At 41.1% G+C, this 26,337-nt stretch overlaps 2 protein-coding genes across 12 annotated transcripts in view; one reads left to right on the top strand and one right to left on the bottom strand.

Moving 5' to 3' along the window:
* Positions 1-12,123, top strand: part of MYH15 (myosin heavy chain 15) — a 46,411-nt gene extending 34,288 nt beyond the window's left edge. Inside the window, exons 34-42 of one of the 2 annotated variants that reach the window (XM_064468071.1) lie at positions 1,914-2,029; positions 4,050-4,242; positions 4,953-5,156; positions 6,643-6,768; positions 8,185-8,355; positions 8,861-8,965; positions 10,110-10,205; positions 10,723-10,860; positions 11,995-12,123. In XM_064468071.1, coding sequence (XP_064324141.1) covers positions 1,914-2,029; positions 4,050-4,242; positions 4,953-5,156; positions 6,643-6,768; positions 8,185-8,355; positions 8,861-8,965; positions 10,110-10,205; positions 10,723-10,860; positions 11,995-12,012 — 1,167 coding nt within the window. In that variant the 3' untranslated portion in view covers positions 12,013-12,123. Of the gene's footprint in view, positions 1-1,913; positions 2,030-4,049; positions 4,243-4,952; positions 5,157-6,642; positions 6,769-8,184; positions 8,356-8,860; positions 8,966-10,109; positions 10,206-10,722; positions 11,287-11,994 lie in introns of those variants that run through there. The other variant, XM_064468061.1, reaches the window with a different exon arrangement.
* A 2-nt stretch (positions 12,124-12,125) lies between these two features.
* On the bottom strand, positions 12,126-26,258 carry HHLA2 (HHLA2 member of B7 family). Of its 10 annotated transcripts, none has more exons than XM_064468143.1 (9): positions 26,131-26,256; positions 25,140-25,338; positions 23,734-23,837; positions 22,283-22,386; positions 20,797-21,117; positions 20,058-20,318; positions 17,916-18,206; positions 15,356-15,450; positions 12,126-14,061 (listed from the first exon to the last, which is right to left on the bottom strand). In XM_064468143.1, the coding sequence occupies exons 4-9, from the start codon at positions 22,329-22,331 to the stop codon at positions 14,005-14,007; spliced, it is 1,074 nt and encodes a 357-aa protein (XP_064324213.1). In that variant the 5' UTR covers positions 22,332-22,386; positions 23,734-23,837; positions 25,140-25,338; positions 26,131-26,256; the 3' UTR covers positions 12,126-14,004. The 10 variants fall into 10 exon arrangements, 8 of the variants coding, with proteins under 8 accessions (XP_064324213.1, XP_064324198.1, XP_064324223.1 ...); XM_064468128.1 differs by having other exon boundaries at positions 23,734-23,824; XM_064468153.1 differs by having other exon boundaries at positions 22,283-22,362; positions 23,734-23,824.
* Positions 26,259-26,337: the final 79 nt, after the last annotated feature.

The following is a 26,337-nucleotide window of genomic DNA, read 5'->3' as shown; positions in this document are numbered from 1 at the left end:
TTCCTGTTTTTGAGAATAAGGAGTCAAACATTCTGGTGATTTTAAATTGTATAAGGCCTCAAATACTGTGTTGGATACTTCAGCATGTTTAAAAAAATGGTATCAGTCTCAGAAACCAAATGAAAACAAGCCATTTGGAAAATCTTTGATTCCCGTAGGAGTTTGGTAAAGACACTTAGCATCACTGCGTTAATTTCTACAGCAGCAAGAATGCATGTACCCAAGAGGGTTGCCTTATCCCAGTTCCCAGGAACAAACCAACAATACAGAACAAGTCATTTGGAAATCCTGATTATTCACTTAATGGGCTGGGTTCTCATGTTTTTTTAAAGTTTGGTGCATTGCAGAGCTAGGAAAGAGTGTAGGTGTTGCTGGCTAGAAGCAACACAGCACATAGCAAGGGATTTTTAGTGAAGGCTGCATTTCTTTTGAATTATACTCTAAATAATGTCTGCTAAAACAAACATCACCCAGTGATGGGGATCTGCTAATATGTTAAATGCCATGCAAATTCTTTTGTCTGTTACAGGATGCTTTGTACTTTGCAGGGATTTCACAGCCAACTAAACAGGTGTCATGGTCAGAGCAGAGGAAAGATCATGTCTTTCTTCCACAGCTCTGAGATGTGGAGAGTGATTACATGCTCTGTCTATATATTTCTCTTGCTAGAAAGAATACATCAGTTCTTGAGGGATCTAAGGGGGATGCTTTACTTTCCTGACATGTGTGGAACAGCTTCCTAAAGCACAGTAAAATTAGGAACTAATGAAAGTAAAGTGGTGATGTATTTTATTTTAATTGTAAAGAAATGGTTTAATACAGATTTTCTCCCTTCCTTGTGAGTGTGGGTCTCTGGCAGTCAAAATGGTGCCATGGTACTCCTGAGTGCTGTTCCCATTAATACATTGTGGCTTCTTGGCATGAAGTGTGCATTCGACTGACCTCTAGCTGCTGCATGACAGACAGAGATTAGCAAGGATTTTGTACCACTTTGTCTTCAGAACCTCCGTTCTGTTTCAATCATCTCTCAAAGGAAGCATAGCTAAATTTGTGCAACTCTACCCTTCAGAGACCACTTCCAAATATATGGCATTCAGTTCTGCTTCCCTTCCCTGTGCGATGAGAGCAACCAGGCATCAGAAGGCCACTGACCTGGTTTACGCAAGACCTGGAAATCAGAGGCCCTGTTATTCATATGGGCTGTTGTCAGCTTAGTTCTTGACTTCCATATATAAGTGAAATGTAAGAAACTGAAATGTAAGAACAAAGACTTAGGAACAAACCTCCCTTGTTTCATAGAGTAGTCTTCATGTTAATTGGAAAGAGTGAACAGAGTAATTTTGCATTTTGTCATAGAGAGCTGATGTCTGTTATGTCTGTCCTTGAAGTCATATTGCCTAATGAGATTGTATAAATGGGAGGCTTTCAACACTTTGTGATTTGGAGAGATCTTTGCGAGCTGAGGGATGTGTGGACCTCTTCAGCCTCCTAACAACAATCTTGCTTTAGCTTTTGTCTATCCTTTACAAGCCCATGAATTTCCGGAGCATGTCTGTACCGAGGTGCGGAGTGGGGGACATCTGTTGATATCAAAACCAAACAGGCAGGGCCTAAGTTGTTTGGTTTGGTTTGGTTTTGTGAGCCATGGCAAGTTTAACAATTTGCCCTCTGATGAGCTTGCTGCTCAGTTTCCAGCTGCCAAGTTGCATTAGATGGCAAACAAATGCATTGTTTTGCCATGTAAGCCACTCATGTCCTTGCCTAGAGAGAAGGCAGTGAGTAAGTAGTGGTACTGGGAATGGGAACGAAAGTGTGAAGGGATCATCTTTGTGCAGCAGTTTGTGATTTGAAAAAAAAAAAATAGTAAAAAAATAGTGACTCCTGGCCTGCAATCTCTTGGTGCTTTCTTTCAGGGAGCTTTGGAGCATGAAGAAAGTAAGACCCTTCGTTTTCAGCTTGAACTTTCTCAGCTTAAAGCAGACTTTGAAAGGAAACTGACAGAAAAGGAGGAAGAAATGGAAAATATAAGGTACTGTGCAGGAAGCAGCATGGTTTTTTTGAGGGGAAAATCTCAAAAGACCAGAAATATTCTCAAGACTAAAGCCAGCCAAATGCACCACAGGTAGTTGTGCCAGCACAGGCAGATACTGTCCATACTAGAAACCAAGACAGCTCGAATTATTTGCCAAAGGATAGTCTTACCACATTACCATTTCTCAGTTCAAATATTCCTGTCAGTTCAGCCTCTGCCAACGTACACATAAGCCCATCACACATATAGCAGCTGTAACACAACTGACAGGCATAAGCAAAGTCACGGCAGACCAAGGGCCACTAAGCCTATATGTTTACAGTATGGAGACAAGTAGGTCTAGAGAGCTGCCTTCTCCCCATCCTCTAGGATGGCCGCCTCCCAGGGGGAACCACAGGCAAAATCAGCAGTACTACCTCAGTGGTGCTCAAACCTATATTATCCAAAGACAATCTTTACCTCTGCATTTAGTTCATTTATGCAGTTATAGCCACACTGATTGTGGGAGGTTGTGAGGAGCTTGCCGTTATGTGTACACCATTTGGGTAAGCAGTGAGAACTGCAGAGGTACAGAAAGTATAAATGTAAAAGGAGAGGAGCTTGCAGGTGAAAGAGGTAAACGGGAAAAATGGAAAGCAATTAGATGATAGGAGGATGATGTCTTTTGTCTCTCCCCTCCCACGCAGCACAAACTCTAACCTAAATAGTAACACTCTTAAACTGATGCTACCCTGGGCCAGATTTTCAGCAGTATGTGTGTGCACTTCTTCAAAAAACTCCAGCTTTGAATTAGTCAGTGTTGCAGCACTATTAACCCAAGAACCTTGTCATTGTTTGTTGGCAGGGTAAAGGGCAGGGAAGGGGGAGTCCAAGGCTCACCTTAGCCAACATAGATACGAGCATTGATATGTTAATTGTTTAAAAAACAAGTAATATTTCAGCCCTTTCAGATATTCTCTTCTAATGTCCTGCAGAGGTCTGGAGTACAGACATCTCAGTACAAGATGTCAGAATGAATGCTTTCTGCCCCAGCTTCATTATGAATGTTTTGCTGCTAAGATGTTCAGCGGACGTGCTGTGTTGTTCCCCAGGAATCTAGGGCACAGGTCTTGCTGAAGCAATAAGGCCCTTAAGGTTTTCCTTGTTGTCTCCGTGATTTCCCAGAACTCCTACACTTTCAGCAAAACTTGGCCAGCAGCGAGAGAAATATTTCCCTGTATGAGTCATAGTCTGTGCTTTGAGTTACCTTCTGGTTGTAAGACAGCAAAACTTTCATTGTAGGCTTGACTATTAGAGAGTCAAGGAAATTAAGCACCTCTCTGTATCTGTTCTGCCATCTTTAAATTGGCACTAAGGTGCCTAATTCACCAGGCTGAGAATTAGGGTGGGCTTCATCTCGCCTCACTCTAGTTGTCCATAACACAGATCTCTGTTTCTGAACTATTCCCCTTATAATTAAGCATAAGAAATGTGTTTCAACATCTACTCTAAGACACAAAAGATTGTAGCTTACACATGCCATTTACTATAAAGGGTGCCTAGAGTAATTGCCTTAGAAAGCAGCTGCCTACCTTCAGTTTGATTAATCTTCTCCACTAATGCCTAAAGAAGCTGAGATGTAAAAAATCCCTGTAAATGATTCAGGAAGTATCTCAGCAAGTGACTGCTAAGTTTGAAGTGCTTCTTGATAGGTTCAAACCAGTACTTGCTTGAGTTTACAAGAGATCTGAGAGAACTCTTTGCTCCAATATTGCCAAAGGAAATGCAGGAGATGGGTGCTATAGGTGCTTGCAGATCGGAGTTAGATGAGGATGTGAACCACACCAGCCAGATAGCTGGTGTGAGTGAGGTACTAGAAACCTGTGCTGTGTATGTCATTCAGAAATATCTGGAAATATCTGGAAATCAGACAATTCCAGAAAGTGAAGTATTGTTGCATGTATTTTTACATTCTTATGCAGAGAGGAAAATTACTCTATTCACCCTTCATGTCCTTTTTACATTATTTCATAATCAGGAGAAATCAGCAGCGTGCTATAGATTCACTGCAGTCCACCCTTGATTCTGAAGCCCGGAGCAGAAATGAAGCCATCCGGCTCAAGAAGAAGATGGAGGGGGACCTCAACGAGATGGAAATCCAGCTCAGCCATGCTAACAGGCATGCTGCAGAAGCAACAAAGTCAGCCCGTGTCTTGCAGACACAAATAAAGGTACTCAGAGAGCTGCCAGTCCCAAGCACCCAGTGGTAGGTGCGGGCTACATTTCAGTAGCACAGAGCAAAACAGGAATGGTGGTGGCAATTAGGTGAGAAGCTACTCCCAAGGATGTGCAGGGGAAGCCCTTTGTGGTCACGTCTGGCATAAAAGAATACTGAAATATGGAATTCTTCCAAGACTTGCATATGAGCTGGATGAAATCCAGTCATAAAACCCTCACTGGCTACAGCCTCCTGCAGGGGCAGAAAGCTACAGCATGAGGAACTGAAAATCTATGATCTTCTTGTGAGCTTGCAAGTCCTTTAAATGTGGAGAATAAGTCCGTTGGCTGGAGTACAGGGAGTGTGTGTATATTCAGCTTGGTTGTCTTCTTCAACATTGGTAGTAGCTTAAAAAAAAAAAAAGCGCTTTGCTAAGACACCTCTTAAGTCATCACCTCTCCCACGCCTAGGCAGCCAGTTCTGCCTCAGGCAGAACTGCTGGGTCTGACAGATTTGAACACACGGGTTTTCCCTGCGTTGCACCACATACTCCAAAAGCTATTCAGCTTACAGTGTGGAAGAAACCTTTCTCCAATAAAGAGGCACTGAAATTCTTGAGGTGGGCCCTATGCAACTTCTGCAATCTGAGGTCCTCTTATGTAAGTACAGTGGCTTGAAATGGAGTTGCACTGGTAAAGAAACCAAACATCTGTTTTGTTATAGGAGCTTCAGGTGCAGCTGGATGACTTGGGACATGTGAATGAAGATCTGAAGGAGCAGCTGGCAGTCTCTGACAGGAGGAACAATCTTCTCCAGTCAGAGCTAGATGAGCTGAGGGCTTTGCTGGACCAGACTGAACGGGCAAGGAAGCTGGCAGAGCATGAACTGCTGGAAGCTACTGAACGTGTGAACCTGCTTCACACTCAGGTTGGCTTTTCTTGTGCTCTCTCCCTCACTGGGATAAACTAAGTCTTGTCTATTAAGCACTGACACTGTTTGTGCATGGCCATCGTAAGCCAGACACACCTTGCCCTCGTTCAAGGGAGAAAATGAGGGGGAGGAAGTAAGTCTCTCTGTAGATGTGCTACCTCACTCCCTTCAAGTTAGCTGGAATTGATGACTCAGCCAATGGCTTTAGTTACCAGAAAAAACAAAGATGAAAGATAACACAAGTAAATTTTATTTCTTTCCTGCTTTAGTTAAGCTTTGGCTGGGATGGTGAAGCATTTCTTTGGAGAAGCAGTGCTTCAGGGCATTGATGTTACTCAGCAATGAAAACTGCAGAGGCTGGGTTCTAACAAAAGGTGTATTATGCAGAGCAGGAAACTGCCCCATAGCAAAGCGCTCTCTACCATGTCACGGGTCTTCTTTAATACAGGCCTTTGGACTTTGTCACAACGGACAAAGTTTTTACAGGGTAATGGAAGGGGCATGTGCTGATGTGCCAGAATTTTTGCTACAAAACCAAACCTTTCTTTACCAAATAATTAATGATCAGAAGGAAATGAAAATGTGCTACAGCCTGGTGATGTTTTGCAATGTTCCCTCCAGCCCATGATGCCATGGGGCTTCTATTTTAATCACCTCATTGACTAACTGATTATGGATCGTTAGTTTTCAAAAATGAACTGTTTTATTCATTCCTCTATATCAGCCTCCTGCTTGTTATTTTATCTGAACCAAACATGAATATTTCCAGCTTTGAGAATATTTTTAATATTTTCTCACTCTGAAGCTAAGCTATGTAGTAAAGGCCAGCCCTTACCACATACCTGGGTTTCCCTTCCCAAATTACGTAATTGTTTAGGTTGGAAAAGACCTTTAAGATCATCAGGTCCAACCATTAACCTAGCTCTGCCAAGTCCACCACGAAACCATGTCCCTAAGCACCATACCTACACATCTTTTAAATACCTGCAGGCATGGTGACTCCACCACTCCCCTGGGCAGCCAGTTCCAGTGCTTGACAACCCTTTGGGTGAAGAAGTTTTTCCTAATATCCAATCTAAACCTCCCCTGATGCAATTTGAGGCCATTTCCTCTTGTGCTTTTCCTTGTTACTTGGGAGAAGAGACCAACACCCACCTCGCTACAACCTCCTTTCAGGTAGTTGGAGAGAGCAATAAGGTCTCCCCTCAGCCTCCTCTTCTCCAGGCTAAACAACCCCAGTTCCCTCAACCTCTCCTCATAAGACTTGCTCTCTAGACCCTTCACCAGCTTCGTTGCCCTTCTCTGGACACACTCCAGCACCTCAATGTCTTTCTTGTAGTGAGGGGCCCTGTACAACTCTGTGTCATCCAGGAGTTGCAAAAATCAGTAAGCCTTGGTGTGCTATGGTATTTAAAGAAGTTATGTCTCTAATCATCACTTTTTCTCCTTTCCCACTGGTCCTTTGGGGGAAACTTAATAAAAGAACACAAGCCTGATCAATCAAAAGAAGAAGCTGGAGGGTGACATTTCCCAGATGCAGAATGAAGTAGAGGAATCGATCCAGGAGTGCCGGAATGCAGAGGAAAAAGCCAAGAAAGCAATCACAGATGTAAGTAGGTGGTTCCTTGCTCACATCTTTTCAGTTCCACAATGTCTTAGGACAACCAAGCAAGTATTTCCCAGGCCACCATTTCTGTGCTTGTTACAAAGCTCATACATTCAAAGCGCTCCACAGTTACTGGAAGTAACTAATGAAACTACAAAAAAAAAGGTAGAGTTAAAAAGAGATTAAGCACTTCTTCCTGAAGTTCCGGGTTTAGTTTTGGCTGTTTTGTTGATGGTTTTTTTGCCCTAAGAACACAGTTTCCACCGATCCTCAAAGTCTCAGGTCATGTCACCTTTGAATCAGGTAAATCATACACCTGAACAGGCTAAACCAGTTCAGACTGAACTAGCACTAACTGGTCTCCTAGTGAACAAAGAATCTGATGTAAGAAACAAAATTACTGAATCCCAAACAAGGTACCCTAGAACTAGGTATCTATTGCAAAAACATGAGGCCTAAGATCCCAGAAGGAGAGACAGGGTGAATTCTTCCTCTAGGGAAGACAAGATTTGGGCAGGTATAGTTTCATTTCCCACAGATCTGGAGAAATCCATGTCTTCAGAGTTCAGCTGATGTATCACACCATGCCGACAGATAAAAAGAAAGCTAGAACTGGAGTTTCTGTGACTTCCATATTTGTAGTGCCTGGTCAAAGCTATTCTTGTACCATGGTCTTTACTGCTTCTCAGCTGATAGCCCTATTATTGCCTGCTGGAGAGAGGTGCTGATTGTCCTTGATTCATCTCCAGCCTGGATTGCAATGACTGTTGTCTTCTGATGCCTGCTCAGTGATGGGTACAGAATCTGCAAATGGTTCTTGATGGCAGACACAAATATCAAAGCAGGAATGAGCTAATTGGCACCCTTGTTACCTGTCTTACAGAACAGTCAGGAACTATGTAAGATGTTGAAACCGAGCTTCCTATCCCAGCACAGCCTGCAGAATCTGCTCTGCTGTTACAGCCACTCAGGCAGCTCTCCAATGTGGCTGTGCAGGGAAATCTGTCTGCCAGTTGTTTTCGTCTACTACCTTTCAAGACCTCCAAGCACCAAGATTAGATTTTGAATAAGTCCTAGGTAAAAAGTCTGTAGTGAATGGCACAGGCTTATTTGTAGGCATTATAAATGAGAACATCATATAGCACAGATAATAAAAGGAAAAAAAAAAAAGAAAAAGCTGGGGAAAAAATCTTAAATCACAGCATTACAATATGGAGGAAAAAAAGCCCTCCAAGGCTATTCTGTCTTTACATTTTCTCTGTCTCCAGGCAAGATATGCCCACACAAAATGTTCTCTGGACCTTTGGGTACAGTGAATGATCCAAGTAGTGGATAATCCAAGACTGATCTCCCATCATTTCTTCTAAGACATAATTCAATAGCATAAGAGAGCTGCTGTAAAATGTGGTTGTTTTTCAGGCAGCAATGATGGCTGAGGAGCTTAAAAAGGAGCAGGATACTAGTGCTCACTTGGAGAGAATGAAGAAGAACATGGAGCAAACCATTAAAGACCTTCAGAAGCGATTGGATGAAGCAGAACAAATAGCCCTGAAAGGTGGCAAGAAGCAGATCCAGAAGCTGGAATCCAGGGTAAGTTTGTGATCCAACTTCAGACCATTGTCTCCTGCTTACAGAACTGGGACCAGGTGGATGCCCTAGGGCTGCCTGGCAAGTTCCTAGAGGCCAATAAGAGATACTATGAATGCTTTCCTCTGTTTCACAAGATGCAGGTGAACAGTTCTTGGAGGCATGCTTCCCCTTCATCATCCAGGTACAATGAGCTGTTGTAGCACAGCAGATGACCAAGTCCTTGATTAAAAATACGATTTAAAAACCCCCAACATCTAAAACCAGGAAAAGCCTCTGCAATGCTTGCAGAGTTAAACTTTTTTGGCCTTTGCATACGTCTGCACCTCTGCTGGTGTGGTTTAAATACATTTATGAAAAAGCAGAACAGAAAGGTGACGTTTTGATCTGTTCCTGAAATTTGACTCTGTGGGGATGCTGAGAAAATGAGCGTTTCCTGAACTGTGAACCAAATTTATATATGCTTTATACATGTAGCATAATGGCAAAGGTTTCTCCTTTTCTGCAGGTTCGTGAGCTGGAGAATGAACTTGAGAGTGAACTCCGTCGCAATTCAGATGCCCAAAAAGGAGCCCGCAAGTTTGAGAGGCGCATAAAAGAGCTGACTTACCAGGTATGCTGAGGACTGTAGTAACCACTAGGTCCCTGGAAAGAAATGTGTTCTCCCAGTGTCATAAGTTGCCTCAGTGTTTCAGTGAAGGATGAAGGACGGCATTAGCCAGAGCTTTCTGGCTGTAGGAAGTTTTGGGGATAGGAGGAACTCCTCCCTAGGGCTACCATCATCTTGCTTGGACTCATTGTGACTAACGGTAGAAAGCCTCTATTGCTGGGATTTGGACAGCTTTAGCACAGTATTACTATGGAGCAGGCTTAGATGACTATTTTCATGCTGCAAGAGAAGAAAGAGCCCAGCTGCCTCTCAGCTGGGCTGATGTTGCAAACAAGAGCCAGAAGGATTCAGCTGACTGCAGTGCATCACTCAGTGTAGGCTTGCCCAGTCCCAGGGCTCTGTCACCTGTTGCTGAGCAGCCAGGTCTAGTTGTGAGCCTCCCACAGATACACTAACAGCTTGCAATTGCTGCTTGCCTTTTGAAAAAAGGTCTTCAGAACAGAGCACTGATCCTTTTGCTTTCAGCAACATTCTTAAGAAGATAATCCCATCCATCTGCTTTAGGAGATTATTTAGCCTCCTGCCTTTTGTTTTACTCTGACTTCTGTATGCAGAGGCTGAAGGTTGTTTTCTTAGAATACACTACTCCAGCACAGACAGACAGAATTAGCTGGTCCTTCTGCTTATGGACTGTGACAGCTTAAACCTGGCTACTTTTACCAGAAATGCCTCCAAACAAGATTTATAAATGTGGAAATTACATACATTTTAGGCCCAGCCATAGGCCTGTTTCATTAAATAATTACACAGACTGAAATGACAAGAGTAATCCTCATCCCTGAGCAAGGAACTCTGGGTTTGTGTTTATGCATATATGTATGTGTATATGTATACATATTTACAGATACACACACACACACACACCCCCATGGAAGGGTACACTCTTTTAGTCCTCAGCCTCCAGGCTTACATGCATCTTCAATCAACCTATGGAATTTTTTCTCATCTATACACAGGATGATCACAATATGGCTTGGTTGTATTTTGAACTGTATGCATCTAAAATTATATATATGGCAGCCATACCTATTTAATTGTGGGAGGTGCTTTAGGCCTTGTCAAACCAGTTAATGGTGTTTTGATGCAGTCAGAAGAAGATAAGAAGAATCTGGCCAGGATGCAGGATCTGATTGACAAGCTACAATTAAAAGTGAAGAGCTACAAGCATCAAGCAGAGGAAGCTGTAAGTAAATATTTGGGCCTTTTTGGCTTTGAGAAATTTATTGTCCTAAAGCCACAATAGGTAATCCATAGAAGCTTTTAGTACGAACACATATTTTTGTGTGTGCATTAACATTTGTATTTATATTCATATAAAACTTGTACATATAAATGCATTTATCATATATATAGTAAAATATGTAGCACATGTGTTTATTATATTTAAGAAAAGGTATTAAATTTTATCTTAAGATTGCAGCATAATTTGCAAAGGCAAAGGGGGCAAGGGAAGGAACAGGAAAGACTTTTTTCCTCCAACCCTCTCAGGAGGCATGCTGGGAACCTCCTAGTTCACTTAACACAGAGAGTGCCACTGGAAACATCAAGTCTGTAAAATAACAATCTCGGTTCCTCAGGAGGCAGGTGGTTCCCATACAGCTGTTACCTAGTCATGCTGGCCACTTTCCATCCTGCTTGAAATGGGAAGCTTTGTTTCACGTGGACAGAAGGAAATCAGTTGCACTGTTTTCTCTCACCAGGAAGCTCAAGCCAATCTGTACCTTTCAAAGTACAGAAAACAGCAACATGATCTGGATGATGCCGAAGAACGGGCTGAAATAGCTGAATCTCAAGTTAATAAGCTGAGGAGCAAGTCAAGAGATATCGGCATGAAAAAGGTATGGTTATACAGTATGGGGTAAATGTGACTGTTTAATACACAGTAGTGGATGCTGTGTATGCAGGAAGATCTGTTACATCTCTCTAAAGTAGCGTGGACTAGAATAAATTCTTGTTTACTGCGTCTGTTAGTTTCAGTCTACCCTTTATTTTAACATTAAGGTAAGCCTTTAGGACAGCAATGTGTTGCTTAGGCAAAATGAATTCTCTGTCCTCTTGATGTTGTCATTTAACCTCTGTGCTCAGCAGCCAGAAGTTTCCAGAATGGGTGATTCTGGGGTGGTGGTGGTGGTGGTGGTGTTGGGTTTGGTGGGTTTTTTTTTCTTGGTGTCTTTGGTTTTTTTTGCAAGTGATATTGAAAAGCTCCATCTTCTTCTCCCTCTGATGATGTAGGTTTCTATGTATGTCATACAGCCTGGGGATTACTGCGCTAGCAGATTGCCAGATATTTTAACATTGCTCTTTCAATGTACTTGTACTGAGTTGAAGAGCTGGATGGAAAGCAAATATTACTGATTAGTCACTTAGGTGCTGGGAAGTCATCAATAATTAGAAATATATTTGTGGTGTTCAGCACTTGAGCAGAATGGTAGTAGAACAATATTGACAAACTTAAAAGGTGCCTAAGAACTTGAACTGAAAGCAAACCTTTGCTTATCTATGCTTGCCTTGTGGCAACCAGGGCAAGTAAGAGTGGGGTTGTTACTTGTAAGAATGATAGAAAGAGGAGCTGGGTCATTGCTTTATCTATTTCATCTGCAAGTGAAACAAACTGCCATGCTTAGCATCATACAATTTTTATGGATGTCGTGGTTTAGCCCCAGTCAGCAACCAAGCACCACCACACAGCCGCTCATTCTCTCCCTACCCAGTGGGATGGGGGAGAGAATCAGAAGAGTGAGAAAACTCATGGGTTGAGATAAAGACAGTTTACTAAGTAAAGCAAAAGCTGTGCGTGCAAGCCAAGAAAACAAGAAATGTTATAATAATTCTATTTCAGATAAAAGCTGGTAATGCCAGGGAGTAGAAGCACTAATGAAGAGAAGCTTTTGTCATTTACTTGTGAACTTACTCTAAAACCCCCTCAACACTTCCATTTTTAACAGTGGCATGCTATCTCAATTGCATTTCAGGTTCACGAAGAGGAATAAGTACAGTCCAAGCAGACAGATGAGAAGATGCTTGATATAATCAGGCACAACTGAAATCAGATGTAGGAAAAAAAAGCACTTACAGAAATAAACATCAAGCAAAAATCCAAAGAGACTGTATATTCCGTTCATTTATTTGTGGTTCTATTTTGCCAAACCCCAGGGATCAATAGATCACATCTTGCCAACAGCCTGCTTCATTATGTTAGAACAAATCCTAATCAGCAGATCTCTGACAAAAATCAAAACCAAGGGCAAATCCAAGCATAGTTCACAGCCATGTATTTCATCTGCAGATTGTTAAAGCACCACAGGTTAAACCTGGGATAACCAAGCTTCCATCTGCCCTGCCAGTCAGAGTCTGTATGAGTTTTTAGAAGAGCAGAAAGTAAACTTTTTTCATGCAACTAGTCAGTTTAGAAGCTTCCATTACTACCAGCCTGTTGTGGTTTAGCACCAGCCAGCAACCAAGCACCACACAGCCAGTGGCTTACTGCCCCTAGCAGTGGGATGGGGGAAGAGAATCAGAAAAGTGAGAAAATTTGTGGGTTGAGATAAAGACAGTTTAACAGGTAAAGCAAAAGCCATACACCCAAGCAAAGCAAAACAAGGAATTTATTTCCTGTTTCCCATGGGCAGGCAGGTGCTCAGCCATCTCCAGAAAAGCAGGGCTCCATCATACGTAACCATTACTTGAGAAGACAAACACTATCATGTTGTCCAAAAAGTGGATTCGGTGCCCAGTGTGCAATGAGTCAATAATCTTACATTCAGGAGAGACATTGCTAATTTATTTCAGGGTTGTGCAGGCCTCGGTGCTTGGTGGTTTTCCACAAATCAAGCACACCAAAGCTGGTCACCTCATTACAGTTATACAATAGTCCATGCGTATTCTAATCTACATAGGTTGCACAATGGCATTAAGTCACTCCGCTTCAGATTCTTCTGCACATGCCTTCCTCTGTGGTCTTTACTGATGCAACCACATACGGATAAAAAGGGTTAGGGTACTTAATGTTACGCAAGGACAATTTAAGGCTAATATCTCTTGCCAACTTTCCGTAATTTTCTTGTAAAGGGAATGCTTGTCCTTGATTAAATGGATAATTGCTGATGGCCAAGATATCCCATCCCTAAGATTAGGTTAAATATTAAAGGAGTCTAGATAAATGCTAATAAAACATATACAATACCAGTTCTTTCCAAGGTTGAGGTTGTTCTTTTACAATCACTCTGAATGTGCCCCCCTTCCTCCTTCTTCCCCCAGCTGTACATGCTGAGCATGGTGCCATATGGTGTGGGATATGCCTTTGGTCAGTTGGGGTCAGCTGTCCCGGCTGTGTCCCCTCCCAGCTCCTTGTGCACCTGGCAGAGCATGGGAAGTTGAAGAAGTCCTTGACTAGTGTAAGCACCACTTAGCACAACTAAAACCTTCCCATGTTTTCAACACTGTTTTTAGCACAAATCCAAAACACAGCCCCCTACTAGTTGCTGTGAAGAAAATTAACTCTTTCCCAGCTGAAACCAGGAGACAGCCAAAGGACTTTTGTTCACCAGTGGCAGGAGAGACATTAGACGTGCTGTGGAGGAACATGTCCTATCAGGACTGCCTGTGGCTCAGAAATTGAGCATTCACTTAGAGCTTTTCCACTTCTAAAGAGGGAATTTGTCTTTGCTTGAAATTAAAATACTAAATGAGGTACAAAACAGTGAGTTGTCATTCTCCTTCAAAACTTCAAACCTTTTTTTGTGGAAACTTCTTCGTTGTCCCTTTAGGATATCCAAGTTCCAATTTTTCATGCTGACTCCTCACATACAAGTGTCAATTGACTTTTTTTGTTTTGATCAGTTCAGTTGTTTGTTACTGTTGCTCAGATAACCAGATTTCCATGTGGCTCTTCATGTAACTCAATAGGGAAGGTGAAGGAATGCTTTGTTCTCTGCAGCAGCAATCTCAGTAGTGTTTGTGTGTGCAGAGAGGGATTTTCTTCATTATGTCGGGGTGTTCATAGGCTCCGTCTCATTCTGTGATCCCTTCTGTGTTTCTGGCTAAAACAAAAATGTTTGTAAGAACCACTCATGTGCAAAATTAATCCTCTAGTGTGAACAGAGCAAAACATGCTCACTATAAAGACATGTCAGTATTTTCCATTTTAACATTAGCTGAGTACAATAAACATCCACATAACAGCACAGAAACATTCCTGTTTCTTCCATCTAGTCCTCCATCAACGTAACCAGAGATGAGTTAACCTGTAAGCTGTTCCACTTCCTCTGACTATGATATGTTAAAGGTCTCAGCAGGTCCCATGATAAATGGATCTTGCTTAAATACTTTAAACAGCTTCACCTCAGAAGTATGTTATCATCCCTAAAGCATGTTAGCATTACAATTGGCTAACAAGCAGCATGCAAGTGAATCTCTAAGTGTGAGAAAAGTGAAAAAAGCCTGAGACTCAACCATTTTAGAGTTGGCTTTCTGGTGCCTTCCTGTCGAAACTCATGGTAACCATTGTAAGAGGTCTCCTGAAGCTTTCCGAATTTGGGCTGTAACAAATTCTTAAAGGCCCATGGAGTTTGAAGGTATATCCCTCCACAGATAGGGCTGTATTGTCAGAGACAGAAAGATGTACCCTAAGGACCAAGAGCTAAAGTTTGGGGTTTTTTTTAAGGGTACTTACCACAAATGCAGAGGAAAGAACATTTTATATTATAAGACAGATAGCCTATTACAAATGCATAAGAATAAAATGCATCCACCTGAAGATGCTGTACTCTAGTAAATAGGAGAGATGTGTGGAGAGATGAGATCAGGGACCATATGGTTTTAACGGTGACCTAACCAAAGCAAGCAGTATAACCTTTCACACTGAAGCTTTGGTGAGCTTTGACATTGGATATAGTTGAAATAGTAATCTGAGCCCTACCAAAAACTAGGTACGTGCATTGTTTGAGGGACTCCATGTTTTGGTTTGGGTTTTTTTTTTTGAGAGAAAGTTAATTTGCTTTAAAAACCATCAAACTGGTTATCAGAAAGTATTTGTGAAGAATAACCAACCTCTTAGTCTTAGGGAAGGTCACATTAACATTGTTACAACCAAAATACTATTGCATAGGTATACCAAAGAGGGTTTTCTAGACATAGAAAATAGTAAATAGAAATAGAAAATAGTAAGAATGAGGACAATTTACTTGTGGTGAGAGTTATCATCCTCCATTTTCAGTCTTTTTTTTGTATCCTTTATCCAATGCAAATCAAATTTATGTTTTGGTCAAACATTCAAGATCTGGCTTTAAGCTTAATAGTATCTTTAAAAATAAAGCCCCTAATAATTCTACATACCTTTGAAGACACGCAGAAAATAGCAGCTACTGCTACCACCACCACCACTAGTGATGCGATCACTCCTACCACAATTCTCCAGTTGTTACCTGAATCTTTTTAAAAATACAAATTAGGGACAATGTCTCAGTTTATTCTTAATGTTACTAGTAGAACAATATTCAAGTTACTTGACCCATACTATAAAACTTGAAAGAGATACCTTAATGACTTGTGTGAATAGCTGAAAGCAAGATTTTACTTAATTGTGCTGATACAAAATTCCATGTGTGCTTATGTAATATGATTTGATGGCTTCTTAATACAAGCCCCATTTTAAAAAAAAACAACCAATCAACTGCCCACTATGGTAAACCCTGCCTCACTGGCACAGTGCTCAGTGCCATTAACAGTACTGCTGATTTCCAGTAGAACTCCTCAGTAAGCGTTATCCAGCCTGGACCTTAGATTTAATGATTTCTGTTTCAAGATCTTCGCAACTTTCATCTAAAATGTTTCCCAACGTCATGATGCAACCATGCAATCCAGGTGAGCATGATGCTTAGGTGGAAAGAGCCCATCTAGCAGAGCTTGGTCCTGCACGGCACCAAGCATCTCATTATGCCAGCCAGTTTCAACAACATGAGAACCCTCAGACCTGGAGGACTCATTCCTTTAAGTACAGTTCTTCTACTTCAGGCTTCCTTTCCACTGCTGCATCTCATCCAAAGAATTTGAAAAATTCTACACACCTTTGGAAACTCCCTATGGATGCCCAGCAAACAGTTTAAAAATGAGAACTATCAAAACAGAGCATTTAATGTAGTCATTGCCTTCAGCTTGGCTCTGTCCCCACATGCAGACCTGTGTTTACGTCTTCTCAGTTCCTTTGCTAGAGCAGCTGTGACCTTTCTTTACACGGGACAAGGCCTCTGAAATGATTGTAAATCCATCTCACTTTTCCCCTTGAAAGTCTCCTTTCCAGTGGCACTTGGAAATCTTTCTGATGATTGAGCAGCTGCTGTACTATGACCACTGTCCAACACCCTGATCTAGCAAGCTCCCTTATGCCCTACTTACTATGCTTACCTGCTTTCAGCCTGTACTGCCACAGAGATGCTAACCTCTCTGGTTAGTGTATTCTGTTCTGTGCAATGTATTTCTGGTCCATGAGTAGGAAAATTCTGTGAGTGGCACAGTAATTTAGCCACTAAAGAGGGGATTTGTATCACCTATGGCTATTGTATGATCCATTTGCAGAGAGCGGCTAGAGAACGGCATTTGTAGAGGACAATTCAGATCATCTTTGGACAGAACAGGTACACGTGTCTGTCTCCAGTAAATGTACAGGGAGACTGATGCACCTGTGCATGTAAGTTAGGAGTATCAGTTAAGTGTACAAGTCTTTGGAGGTGTTAAACGCTCTCCACTTCAGAGGCATGATACTCAGTTTATAGGATAAGGAAGATCACGCTGGAATTTGAGCTGCAAGGAGTGTGTTTGTCTGACTTAACTGTTTTCTTTAATCTAACTTCCCTCCTTCAGATTCATAAAGCCACTGCTATTTAAAGCACACCCTACATCAAGTTTTCAGACTGAAACTAAGCTATCATGGTGGAGGAGCAAGAAAGGAAGACAAAAATGTGCCGTTGTTATCACTTATTCTAGCCCCTTTTCTGCTACGTTGCCTCTGTTTTTCGTGTCCTACTGACTTGTTTCAAGTTCTCTTCTTTCTTAAAAGAAAGAAACAAACAAGGTGTCCCAGATTACTTCTCAGTCTTTAGGTGATTGTATTTAATTACATAAAATGCTTATGTGCTACAGTTTGAATGTTTTTGGTTTGGTTTGGTTGGTTTTTTTTCCCCCCTCCTCCCTTTGGACTGAGATTTAAGGAGGCTGCATCCCAAACAGCATAGAGTTTTTGAACAAATCTATAGTTTGCACTGTAATTTTAGAAAGCCAGAGTAAATTTTTTAACCCTCAGTAAGAGTTTTCAATAGATAGAAAAGTTAATCAGTAAGTCTCTCTGAAACTGGAACCAATGGAAGGACTGTAACTAAGACTTCACAGTTGGAAATTTACTACAGTTCATAAAAACAGTCATGCATATAAACATATATATATCCCTGGGTCTAAAAAAAGCCTGCTGTGTAGAATTAAAGCTTTGAAAATAACAACTGTGTGCTCTCCTCAGCAAGGTTTCTTCTGCAGGCACATTTATACCACAACTTTGGGCTTCCCTTCATCTCCCTGCTACCTTTAAAGACCATATTTCCTATTATCGGAGCATTTAGTACACAAGTCTGAGTTTGCCTGAGCCCTCAGCTCTGAGGGCAGCCACAGATTTTGAGACCTTTACCACAACAAGCTGCTAACCGAAAACAAAACAAAACCTCAAATAAATACATCTTAGGTAACCTTTTTTTTCTGGGACAACAGTAATAATGTATCTCTTCTACCCACCTGTACTTATTACAAAAGATGATTTTTCTCAACATTTTACAGATTTCTGATTGACCTTTTGGCTCTGAATTCCCCTCACTGGTCCCCATCCTCCAAAATGGAAAGAGCAGCAACTTACTAACTTGTAAAGTTGTCACAGTAAGTTTTGTGTAGTGAGGTGCTGAAATATTACACAGATATTCTCCGCTGTTGTTTTCAGTAAGATCACGCAACATCAGCGAAAAGTCACTTTGGTTCATCTGGACTTGAGGCTGGCAAGAGTAAGCTGTACCATTGAAGGAGGCCAGGACTGAGATTGCACCGTTTCTGTTTAATGTCCAGATGACGTTGAAAACTTCATTGTTTGCAGTGTTATTGCTATATTCACAAGGAATTACAGTGCTACTTCCTTCCACGTTAGACAGTTGGTCTGAAAGAGATAATTGAAGAACCCTCTGCAATTTTTTTTAAATACTGTGAAGGTTATTTAGATATTTTCTCAATTTTTTCTGTAGTCTGATGCTACTGTGGACAAATATAAAAACATTTCACTATTTTGATATCATATTCAAAAATCACAGTATGCTTCTAGAAGCATCTGAAGATCTTAAAAGCAAACCTATCTTACATTAAAAAATAAAATTATCTAATTGGTATTAGCTATACTTTTGAAAGTTATTTTGGTTTCATTTGCTCATTTCTCCTCTAACTGGGGGGCTCGTTAATAGAAGTGATCCAGCCTAGTCTAAGTTACTGTGTTAAGTAGCATGAAATCCCACATGTTGGGAACAGAGAGAAAAATGCTACTAATCAGATGCCCTTTTGCTTTAAATGTGCAGGTAAAACTGTTACAACATAATTCAATTAAATGATTAAAAAGATTTTATTTAATTAGAAACAACTCTCAGCTGTGGTGGACTTAAGTATTTTACCTGTCTGTGTGGAACACTTTTTAAAAGCTATTCATTAATTGTAAAAGGAAAGGGGAGGAAAGAATAGGTAAGTGGAACTAATAGCTAATGTATAAAATGCTAATATAAGACAGATTAATATCATAGCACAACCATTCATTTGACAGCAGGGATTTGCTGCAAAGGAAGGAAAACTGGAGGAGGCTGTGGTGGCTGGCAGTCTGCTGGAGAGGAAACTAATACCTTATTTTGACAGGGTATAACCACACTTGGTTTCTTTTTGAGAGGCTGAACGAACAGAGGGATGGTGTTCAAAACCATGACAACAAAACAAAACTGTAACCCACACTGCTGCTACATAAGGAAAAGGAAAACAGTGTATTTTCCATACATTACAGTGAGAGACTAGATGGATGCAAACAAAGGCGTAATGAAATGTACCTTTTTCTCTTGGGGATCAAAAGGACAGATTAACAAAACAGATATTTACAGTGCACTTGTTACCTACTATGATGCCATACTTGAAAACTTCCATGTTGTAAGCTATAGTGTGTAAATTAGAAACTCCACTCTTGTTCCAAAACATATGCAGTGGATTAGGAACTGAGTGTGTCTGGGTACACTTTAGGGGGAAATCAGGGCGATGGAAGCAGCCATGCACAACTTAAGGGAATTGCTCTTGATCCAATTAAAAATATTTTCTAAGAAACAGGAGCAGTTCAAAAGTAACAGTTACTTACTTGAGCTAAATTTCCAGTGAATTTCAGCAGGAGAACAAAACAGAGAGTTGACATTTCATAGCCCTCTTTTTCCTTAACTAACAAAATGAGCTGCTGTTTGCTCAAATGCAAGCTTGCTTCTCCCCACTCCCAAACACCCCCAGCACTCAACTCATACACTTAAGAACGTTCTTGGAAAAGCACGATGAAAGCATCAAACAGTACTGAAAAAATCTCTCACAAAAGATGGTGAATGGACTGTGTAAGGAGTATATGCATCCAGAGCAGCAGGCAAACTTTCCCTGCCCTCACAGGTTCAGTAAGGTTTCCATGTATTTTGCCTAAGTTCATTCTTTTCTTGATAGAGTGTAAAGTTTGGTTAGTATGCACCTCTTGAAACATGAAACTGATATGGAAAAAACGTTGGGAGTAAGTAAAGCTAACTTACAGAAGTGCGAGGTACCCCGTCCTATCCCTACTTCTTGGACATGTGCTGCCTTGTAACAGATGAGTTTCAAAGAGAGAGGCGCACCCTTTTGCACCATCCCATATCTGTGTTGCCCCACTGAAGAAATACTATATTTAATTTGGCTCTGAAACCAGCTATGACATTCAGTAACAATGCAGGAAGAGATTTCCATTCATTCCTACCTTGCAATATCCATTCAGCAGCCCACTTTTCATGAGGGAGATGAACATGACAGTAGTAAGGATCAGATGTGTTTGTAATGGTTTGGTCGCTCCTAAGAGAATAGAGAACCCCATCTCTGGTTTTGTACCAATCTGTTGCTTGGATGGGTGTATTGCCGCGTACCCAATATATATTTGGTGCTGGATAAGTGAGAAAGGCATAGCACTTCAGCGTCCTTTTTGTGCCTGTCTTTTGGTATTCTAGTGCATAGTAAGAGGGAACTGTAGATTAAAAAAAAAAATCATTAAGAAAAATCAATCCTACTACTTTCAAAATCCTTTTTAACTTGAAGTGGTTGGTGTTTTGAAATAACATTGGGGAGAATAAACATAACTGGGAACAAAATTTAATCTGTGTTTGATTTCAGAAGAAAGCATAGCATTATCAACTGTCAATGCCAGGGTCTGTATTGTTCTGAGGAGCCACATGTTTTAGAACTCAGGTATGCTACCTAATTACCCTTTAGAAATCACAGTGCAGTAGGTTACAAGAACAAGTGCTGCACTGAAATTTTTCAACTCATCTTACAACATTTCACCAGAGAAAATGGATTGCCTGGTAATACCATCAGGGCCCAGAAGGCACTCTGTTGGGTTGGAGGGTTTTGATTCCATGTGAGAAATAACATGGAAAAAAAAACCTGTTGGTGTAATCATATTTCCACTGGTGTGATCCAAGTACTTTTGATGTCTTACTGACCTCTTATGCGCAGCGTGACTTCCTTTTCACTTTTAGTTTGCCGTGTTCCCACATAGCAGGTGTAAGAGCCCTCATCAGTCACAGTCAAGTTACTAAGTTTCAAGGAGGCATTTCCACTAGGAATGTTCTCTTGGAAGAGGTGTGTTCTGTGTCTGTAATCTGGGTCTTGTCCTTCCAGTTGATCACTGCGGTAGTAGTAGCTGTGCACAATTCTGTCCCCTTTTTTCCAGTAAATTACTTCATCATCCCCATGTGGGAAAGGACAAGGGAGGATGCATTCCTTCGAAAACAGCCCTGTTACTGTTTCCTGTTCTGTAAAACCTAAAGCCCATAAGTACAAATGAATAAATTAAATCTAGGCTACAAGCATACTTGTGCCCCAACTTATACCTGACAAAAAAAAAATAATATGTAAATATGTGCTGGCAGGTGGCACGTTCCTACCGAATGTGCCAACAACTCTCTCATGGCTTTTCTGTAAAGTGAGTCTCTGGGACAGCAAGGGTCTTTATTCAATTTAATCAAGATTATAATGGAAAGCTCTGGTCTTAGAGCTTATAATCAGTTTAAGTAGATATCCCAAGTAAGCACCTACATATTCAAATCAGCACACCACCACCTTAGCACCTGAACTTCAAATGCATTTCCAAAAGCACCACCTTTAACCTCAAAACCTTTTGTGCTGCAGCTTGCTACCGGCTCAAACATTCACAGTGCCATGTTGCAAAACCCAGGTTACCAATAACCTCACACAGTGCCCAGCAGTTGTTCCACCACAGGGAAAAAAAAAAAAACAAAACACATGATTGTGCAGCCCACAGGAAGGACAGAACTTCTTGAAACAGCTTCACCACCACAGATAGTGTCAAGGAGCTGTGTCACAGCCCCTGGAAGTAATTAAGGTGTGGATTCCTCAAAATTAATTCATACAAGTGGTAGCATCTGATTGCTGTTAACATTTAGTTTAGGCCTTGCTGGCATAGAAGAGCCATTTTAAATGAATCTTTTCAAAAACTGACTGCATTAACTTAGCATCAAGGTCAGACAACCTGTTAGGCTGGCAGCAAGTGTCGTGCTGCAGCTATCGTCTTGGAAATTTTGATGCCCTCTCCAGCTCAGCCAGCAGGGCAGTCTGGATGACTTTTCCTCAGCCATCTCAGTGCAAAGTCAACCAATGTATTTCAAACCATTTTCGGTACAAACTGACAACTACTGCTGGCTGAGAAGTCACAAAACACACTTCACCAGCCAAGCCATGGGACAGAAACATGGGCAAGTAACAGTTTGTGTGTTCAACGTGCTCGATAGCCGTGGCCATCCATGCAGCCATCTTCCAAACAGTTGCCTTCTCCTTCAGGAGTGTTTTACATTACCCCCAATCAATTATTTACCATTAATAAACTGTCTGAATTAATTCCCCCTATTAAAAAATTACAAAAAATAACAAAGATGACAATTATTACTAAACAATAGAGCCAAAACCTACCTATGCAAAATAAATAGATGAGAAGAGATGATATTTTCTGTCCCTTCATGTCTTTAGTTCACACCAGGCTCCACATCAAACTGACAACATGGAGGGGAGAAAACCTGTTGGAATGTAGGTAAAACACATACTCTAATTTTATAATTTCCTTTGTACAGTTTATTAAGGACTGTAGGCCCTTGTATCATGTTTTTTGTTTGCAACATTCTTGGCCCAGGTTTTGGCCTTAAGATCATTATGTATCAATACCTTACATTTTATAATGGTTGAGGCCCTCTCATTACCGTGCAATCCTTTGCAGACTGATACCTTCTGTTTATTTTCAGTACATAGAAAGTGTTTACTTTCAGTGTTCTTAAAGGGCTAGGGTACATTAATCTTCACCATTATGAGCAGAACACCAAAGAAAAGTGGTGAAGTACAATTTCCAAAAGGATATAAGACATCCCTTGTCAAGGCAGATTTTTCTACTTCCTGAAAGATATTTCAGATTACTGCAACATTTGACCTTCTGAGATGGGAAATTTGCCTGCATTTGCAAATATTGCAGATATAAAGAACTTCTCACACTTTACTCTTCACCAGATCAAAAGAGCATCAACAGAACTTCCAAAAATGTTGGGAATTCCACCCCCCCACCCCCCCCCCCAAATGGGAATGCAAAGGTAGGAATGCAAAGGATGAGATTCTCCCATCATATCTTCTGGTTTCTCAGTTAAATAACAATGAACTGGAAGCTCTTGTGCACAATTAAAAAAAGGATAATCTTATTTTAACTAATAGACTGCACTCTTCCTCCACCCAGGCGCGCTATTCTAAAATATAGCATACCACAGTGGAGAAATTACTTCACGCATCAAATAGCTTGAATAAAGAGCTTCCCCTAGCCCTTTTCCTCTCCCCAACCGGCCGCTATAGGTACCATTCCTGACTTACACAGGGCACAAGCTTGCTAGCCAGTTTTTTTAATAATAGTGAATAATTTTGACTGGTGTGTGTTACTGCAGTGGATGTGAATCTTACATCCCAAGGATTTTTGTACATTATTTCTTTTGCGTAGCTAGTGTGATAATTTTATGTATTCTTACTTTTCTATTAGGGGAAAAAACCAACCAAGGGGCACTGAAGTATTAAACCTGAATCAGAGATGATGCAAGAGTAAAAACAAACACTTAGGATATATATTTTTGTTCCATCTTAGGGGCAATTGCTGCTGTCTGCCTTCTTTTCCTCCTTGCCTTGGCAAGTGGTATACATCATGTTTTATTGTATTTTTTGCTCATTTGCCCATCACTTCCAACTTGATTAATACAATATGTTGTGCTTGATGTCTGAATTTCAGAAACTGCAATCAATGTTAAATTTCCCTTTGTGAGTGATCTGCCTCATTTAATAGACAGCCTGTACTGTTTGGCAATGGCATTCTGAGAATAAAGTGGTTCCAACAGTACCTTTACAATGCTTTTGGGGGCTGCATCAAGGAGTCAAGTCTGGACAGCACTGGCTGCCTCTCATCTTCTAGCTGTACTCTGCAATGTCGTACTGAAATACAGAACTACAACCGATTACCTGAAAAGTTTCAGGCTCAGCACAAATCTTAGCTTTGGATCTTCCCACCATAGCGTGTTGAAAAAAAAAAAAAAGGTTTGTTGGGCTGTAGAAAAAGCTGAGGAGTGCAGGCTCTGGCCAGTCTTTGTTTCAGCAGGTCTGGGGTCTTACAGGCATAAAGCATATATATGCTGATAGTTAAGAGTCGCGCTACAAAGTACTGAATAAACATGCTTTTCCTGTTTGTTACAGACCTAAATGGCACAAACAAGAAATTGTGCCCCAAGGCTTTATAATGAAATATCAATACAAAACTATCTATACAGACAACATACAACTAGAATTAAGATCACTGCAGTTATGTCAGCTACTGATGCTCCAGTTTTCAGGAGACTTATTTCATACAGAACCACCACAGGCTCACCTGGGCACAGCTCAGCTAGGGTTTCCGAGATCAGGGCAAGGAACTAAAATGCCTCTTCCAAGACATGCAGCAAAGTCAAGCACTGAACAGCTCAGAAGAGACTGCACTTTTTTTGGCGACCATAGGAAATGAATATCAGATGGCACATGCTGCTGCTTCTTCTTCTATTAGTCAGTGACCAAACCACATGTCCCACATCTACATAATCTTTGAACTTTGCATTCAATCTGAACCCTGATCAGAGCACTCCCCTAGCATAGGGGCATCAGAATCAGTCTCTGCTCAGTGAACTTTCCTCTGTGACCTACTTTGAGAGCAGCCATGCATATTGGAATGTTCTCTTAACGCTGTTAAACAAAAGTTATTTATTCCATAGAAAAAAGGATTCTGATTAATTTCTTTTCAAGGTAACTTAAAACCAGCACATTTCAAGCACACACACACACACTTATGAGAACTGGAAATGTCCGAGGATTTCAAGTTTTACCAACAAGCAAACAAGAAAAAAAAATATGTGTAAAGTTCTAAAAAACCCATATTAATCACATACTGCTGAAATCCTGTACTAGCCACAATGATACTAGCTTTCCAGAATTTCTCCACTGAATCTTCAGGAGCCATTTTCTATAGTAGAAAAGAGAATTAATTCTTTGCCTCCCACAAGTGAAACTCTCACAACTTAAATGCTAACTTCATACTTCAGTTGTTGAGAAATACTCCCAAAGGAAGAAGGTTCCCACATTCTAAACATACAAAGTTTTCTTAGGGTGTAGACCAAAAATACTGTGTTTTACCTCAATATACACATATCATATTCCCCGTCTCCCCCACCCCATACAGTTACAACATCATGGAGCTGTTAGAAGAATGTCAGGGTTTTTTTACCTTTTCTGATTTCACAAGTAGCCAAAAAGTTCAGAGCCTTATTGATTCAGGCGTTTCTTGCAGGCAGGGTTTATATATATATATATAAAAATAAACTTCATATACAGCTCTCCTGAATCTGTGAACCTTTGCCTCCTCCCTGCTTCTTTCACAGCCACACGTCCGCATACCAGAGCTCAGGTAACACACAGGTTCATTCCTGTCCCACAAAAGAAATCAGTTTTCCCTTATGTTTAGCCCCGCTCAGCAATCAAGCACCACACAGCCACTCACTCACTCTCCCCACCCCAGTGGGATGGGAAAGAATATCACAAGAGCAAAAGTAAGAACACACATGGATTAAGATAAGAATAGTTTGATAATTAAAAGAGTAATAGCAGCAATAATAATAAAATGAAAAGGAAAGCAACAAGAAAGAGCAGTGAAACCCAGAGGAGGAGTTCGGGGGGGATAAGAAGGGAACCAACAAATAATGCAGCCACTCACCACCCACTAACCAACACCACCAGTCCGTGAGCAGCAATCACTGCTTCCCCATGCCAACTACCCCCAGCTAAAATACTGGGCATGCTGTCATATGGGACAAAAGATCCCTGTGACCAGTTTGGCTCAGCTGCCTTGGCCACGTACCCTTCCCTCCCAGCCTCTCACACCCCTAGCAGAGCAGGGGAAGCTGGAAAAGTCCTTGATCAGTAGAAGCACCACCTGGCAACACTTAGCACCTAATTAGCAATTACTAAGCAACAGCTAAACCACCAGTGTGTTATTAACCTTATTCTCATACTAAATCCGAACTACAGCGCTATACTAGGGACAGTGAAGAAGTAGAATTTAAAGAATTTGTTGTTTGGATTTTTATCCCCCCTCCGATTTCACCGTAATTTATTATTAAGTAATTTAATAATTCATAAATAAGTATTAAGTAATTTATTATTACTACTACTATTACAGTTTTATTTTCACTATTATCTCAACCCACACGTTTTCTTACTTTTGCTCTTCTGACTCTCCCTCCCCCATCGCCCTAGGGCGGGTGCAGGGAATGAGCTGCTGTGGGGTGCTTGGTTTCTCACTGGGGCTAAAGCCCGACAGTCCTTTTTGGTGCTCAATGCGGGGCACAAAGGGTCTGAGGTAACAAGAGTTGCTGGTCACAGCATTGTATTGGGGTAGGAGGGAGGCTTCAAGGCCGAGGCGGCCG

Source organism: Phalacrocorax carbo, chromosome 1, assembly GCF_963921805.1.
Source record: "Phalacrocorax carbo chromosome 1, bPhaCar2.1, whole genome shotgun sequence".
Lineage (NCBI taxonomy): Eukaryota > Metazoa > Chordata > Aves > Suliformes > Phalacrocoracidae > Phalacrocorax > Phalacrocorax carbo.
This window is presented reverse-complemented; position numbering and strand designations above follow the sequence as displayed.

Excerpts from the sequence above, each read along its gene's own strand:
- HHLA2 (XM_064468143.1), bottom strand. The coding sequence starts at position 22,331 with ATGAAGGGACAGAAAATATCATCTCTTCTCATCTATTTATTTTGCATA. Across the intron at positions 15,451-17,915 it reads TGTGACAACTTTACAAGTTA|ATTCAGGTAACAACTGGAGA; the intron begins GTAAGTTGCTGC and ends ATTTTTAAAAAG. Across the intron at positions 14,062-15,355 it reads TTTTCTGCGTGTCTTCAAAG|CCAGAAACACAGAAGGGATC; the intron begins GTATGTAGAATT and ends TTTTTGTTTTAG.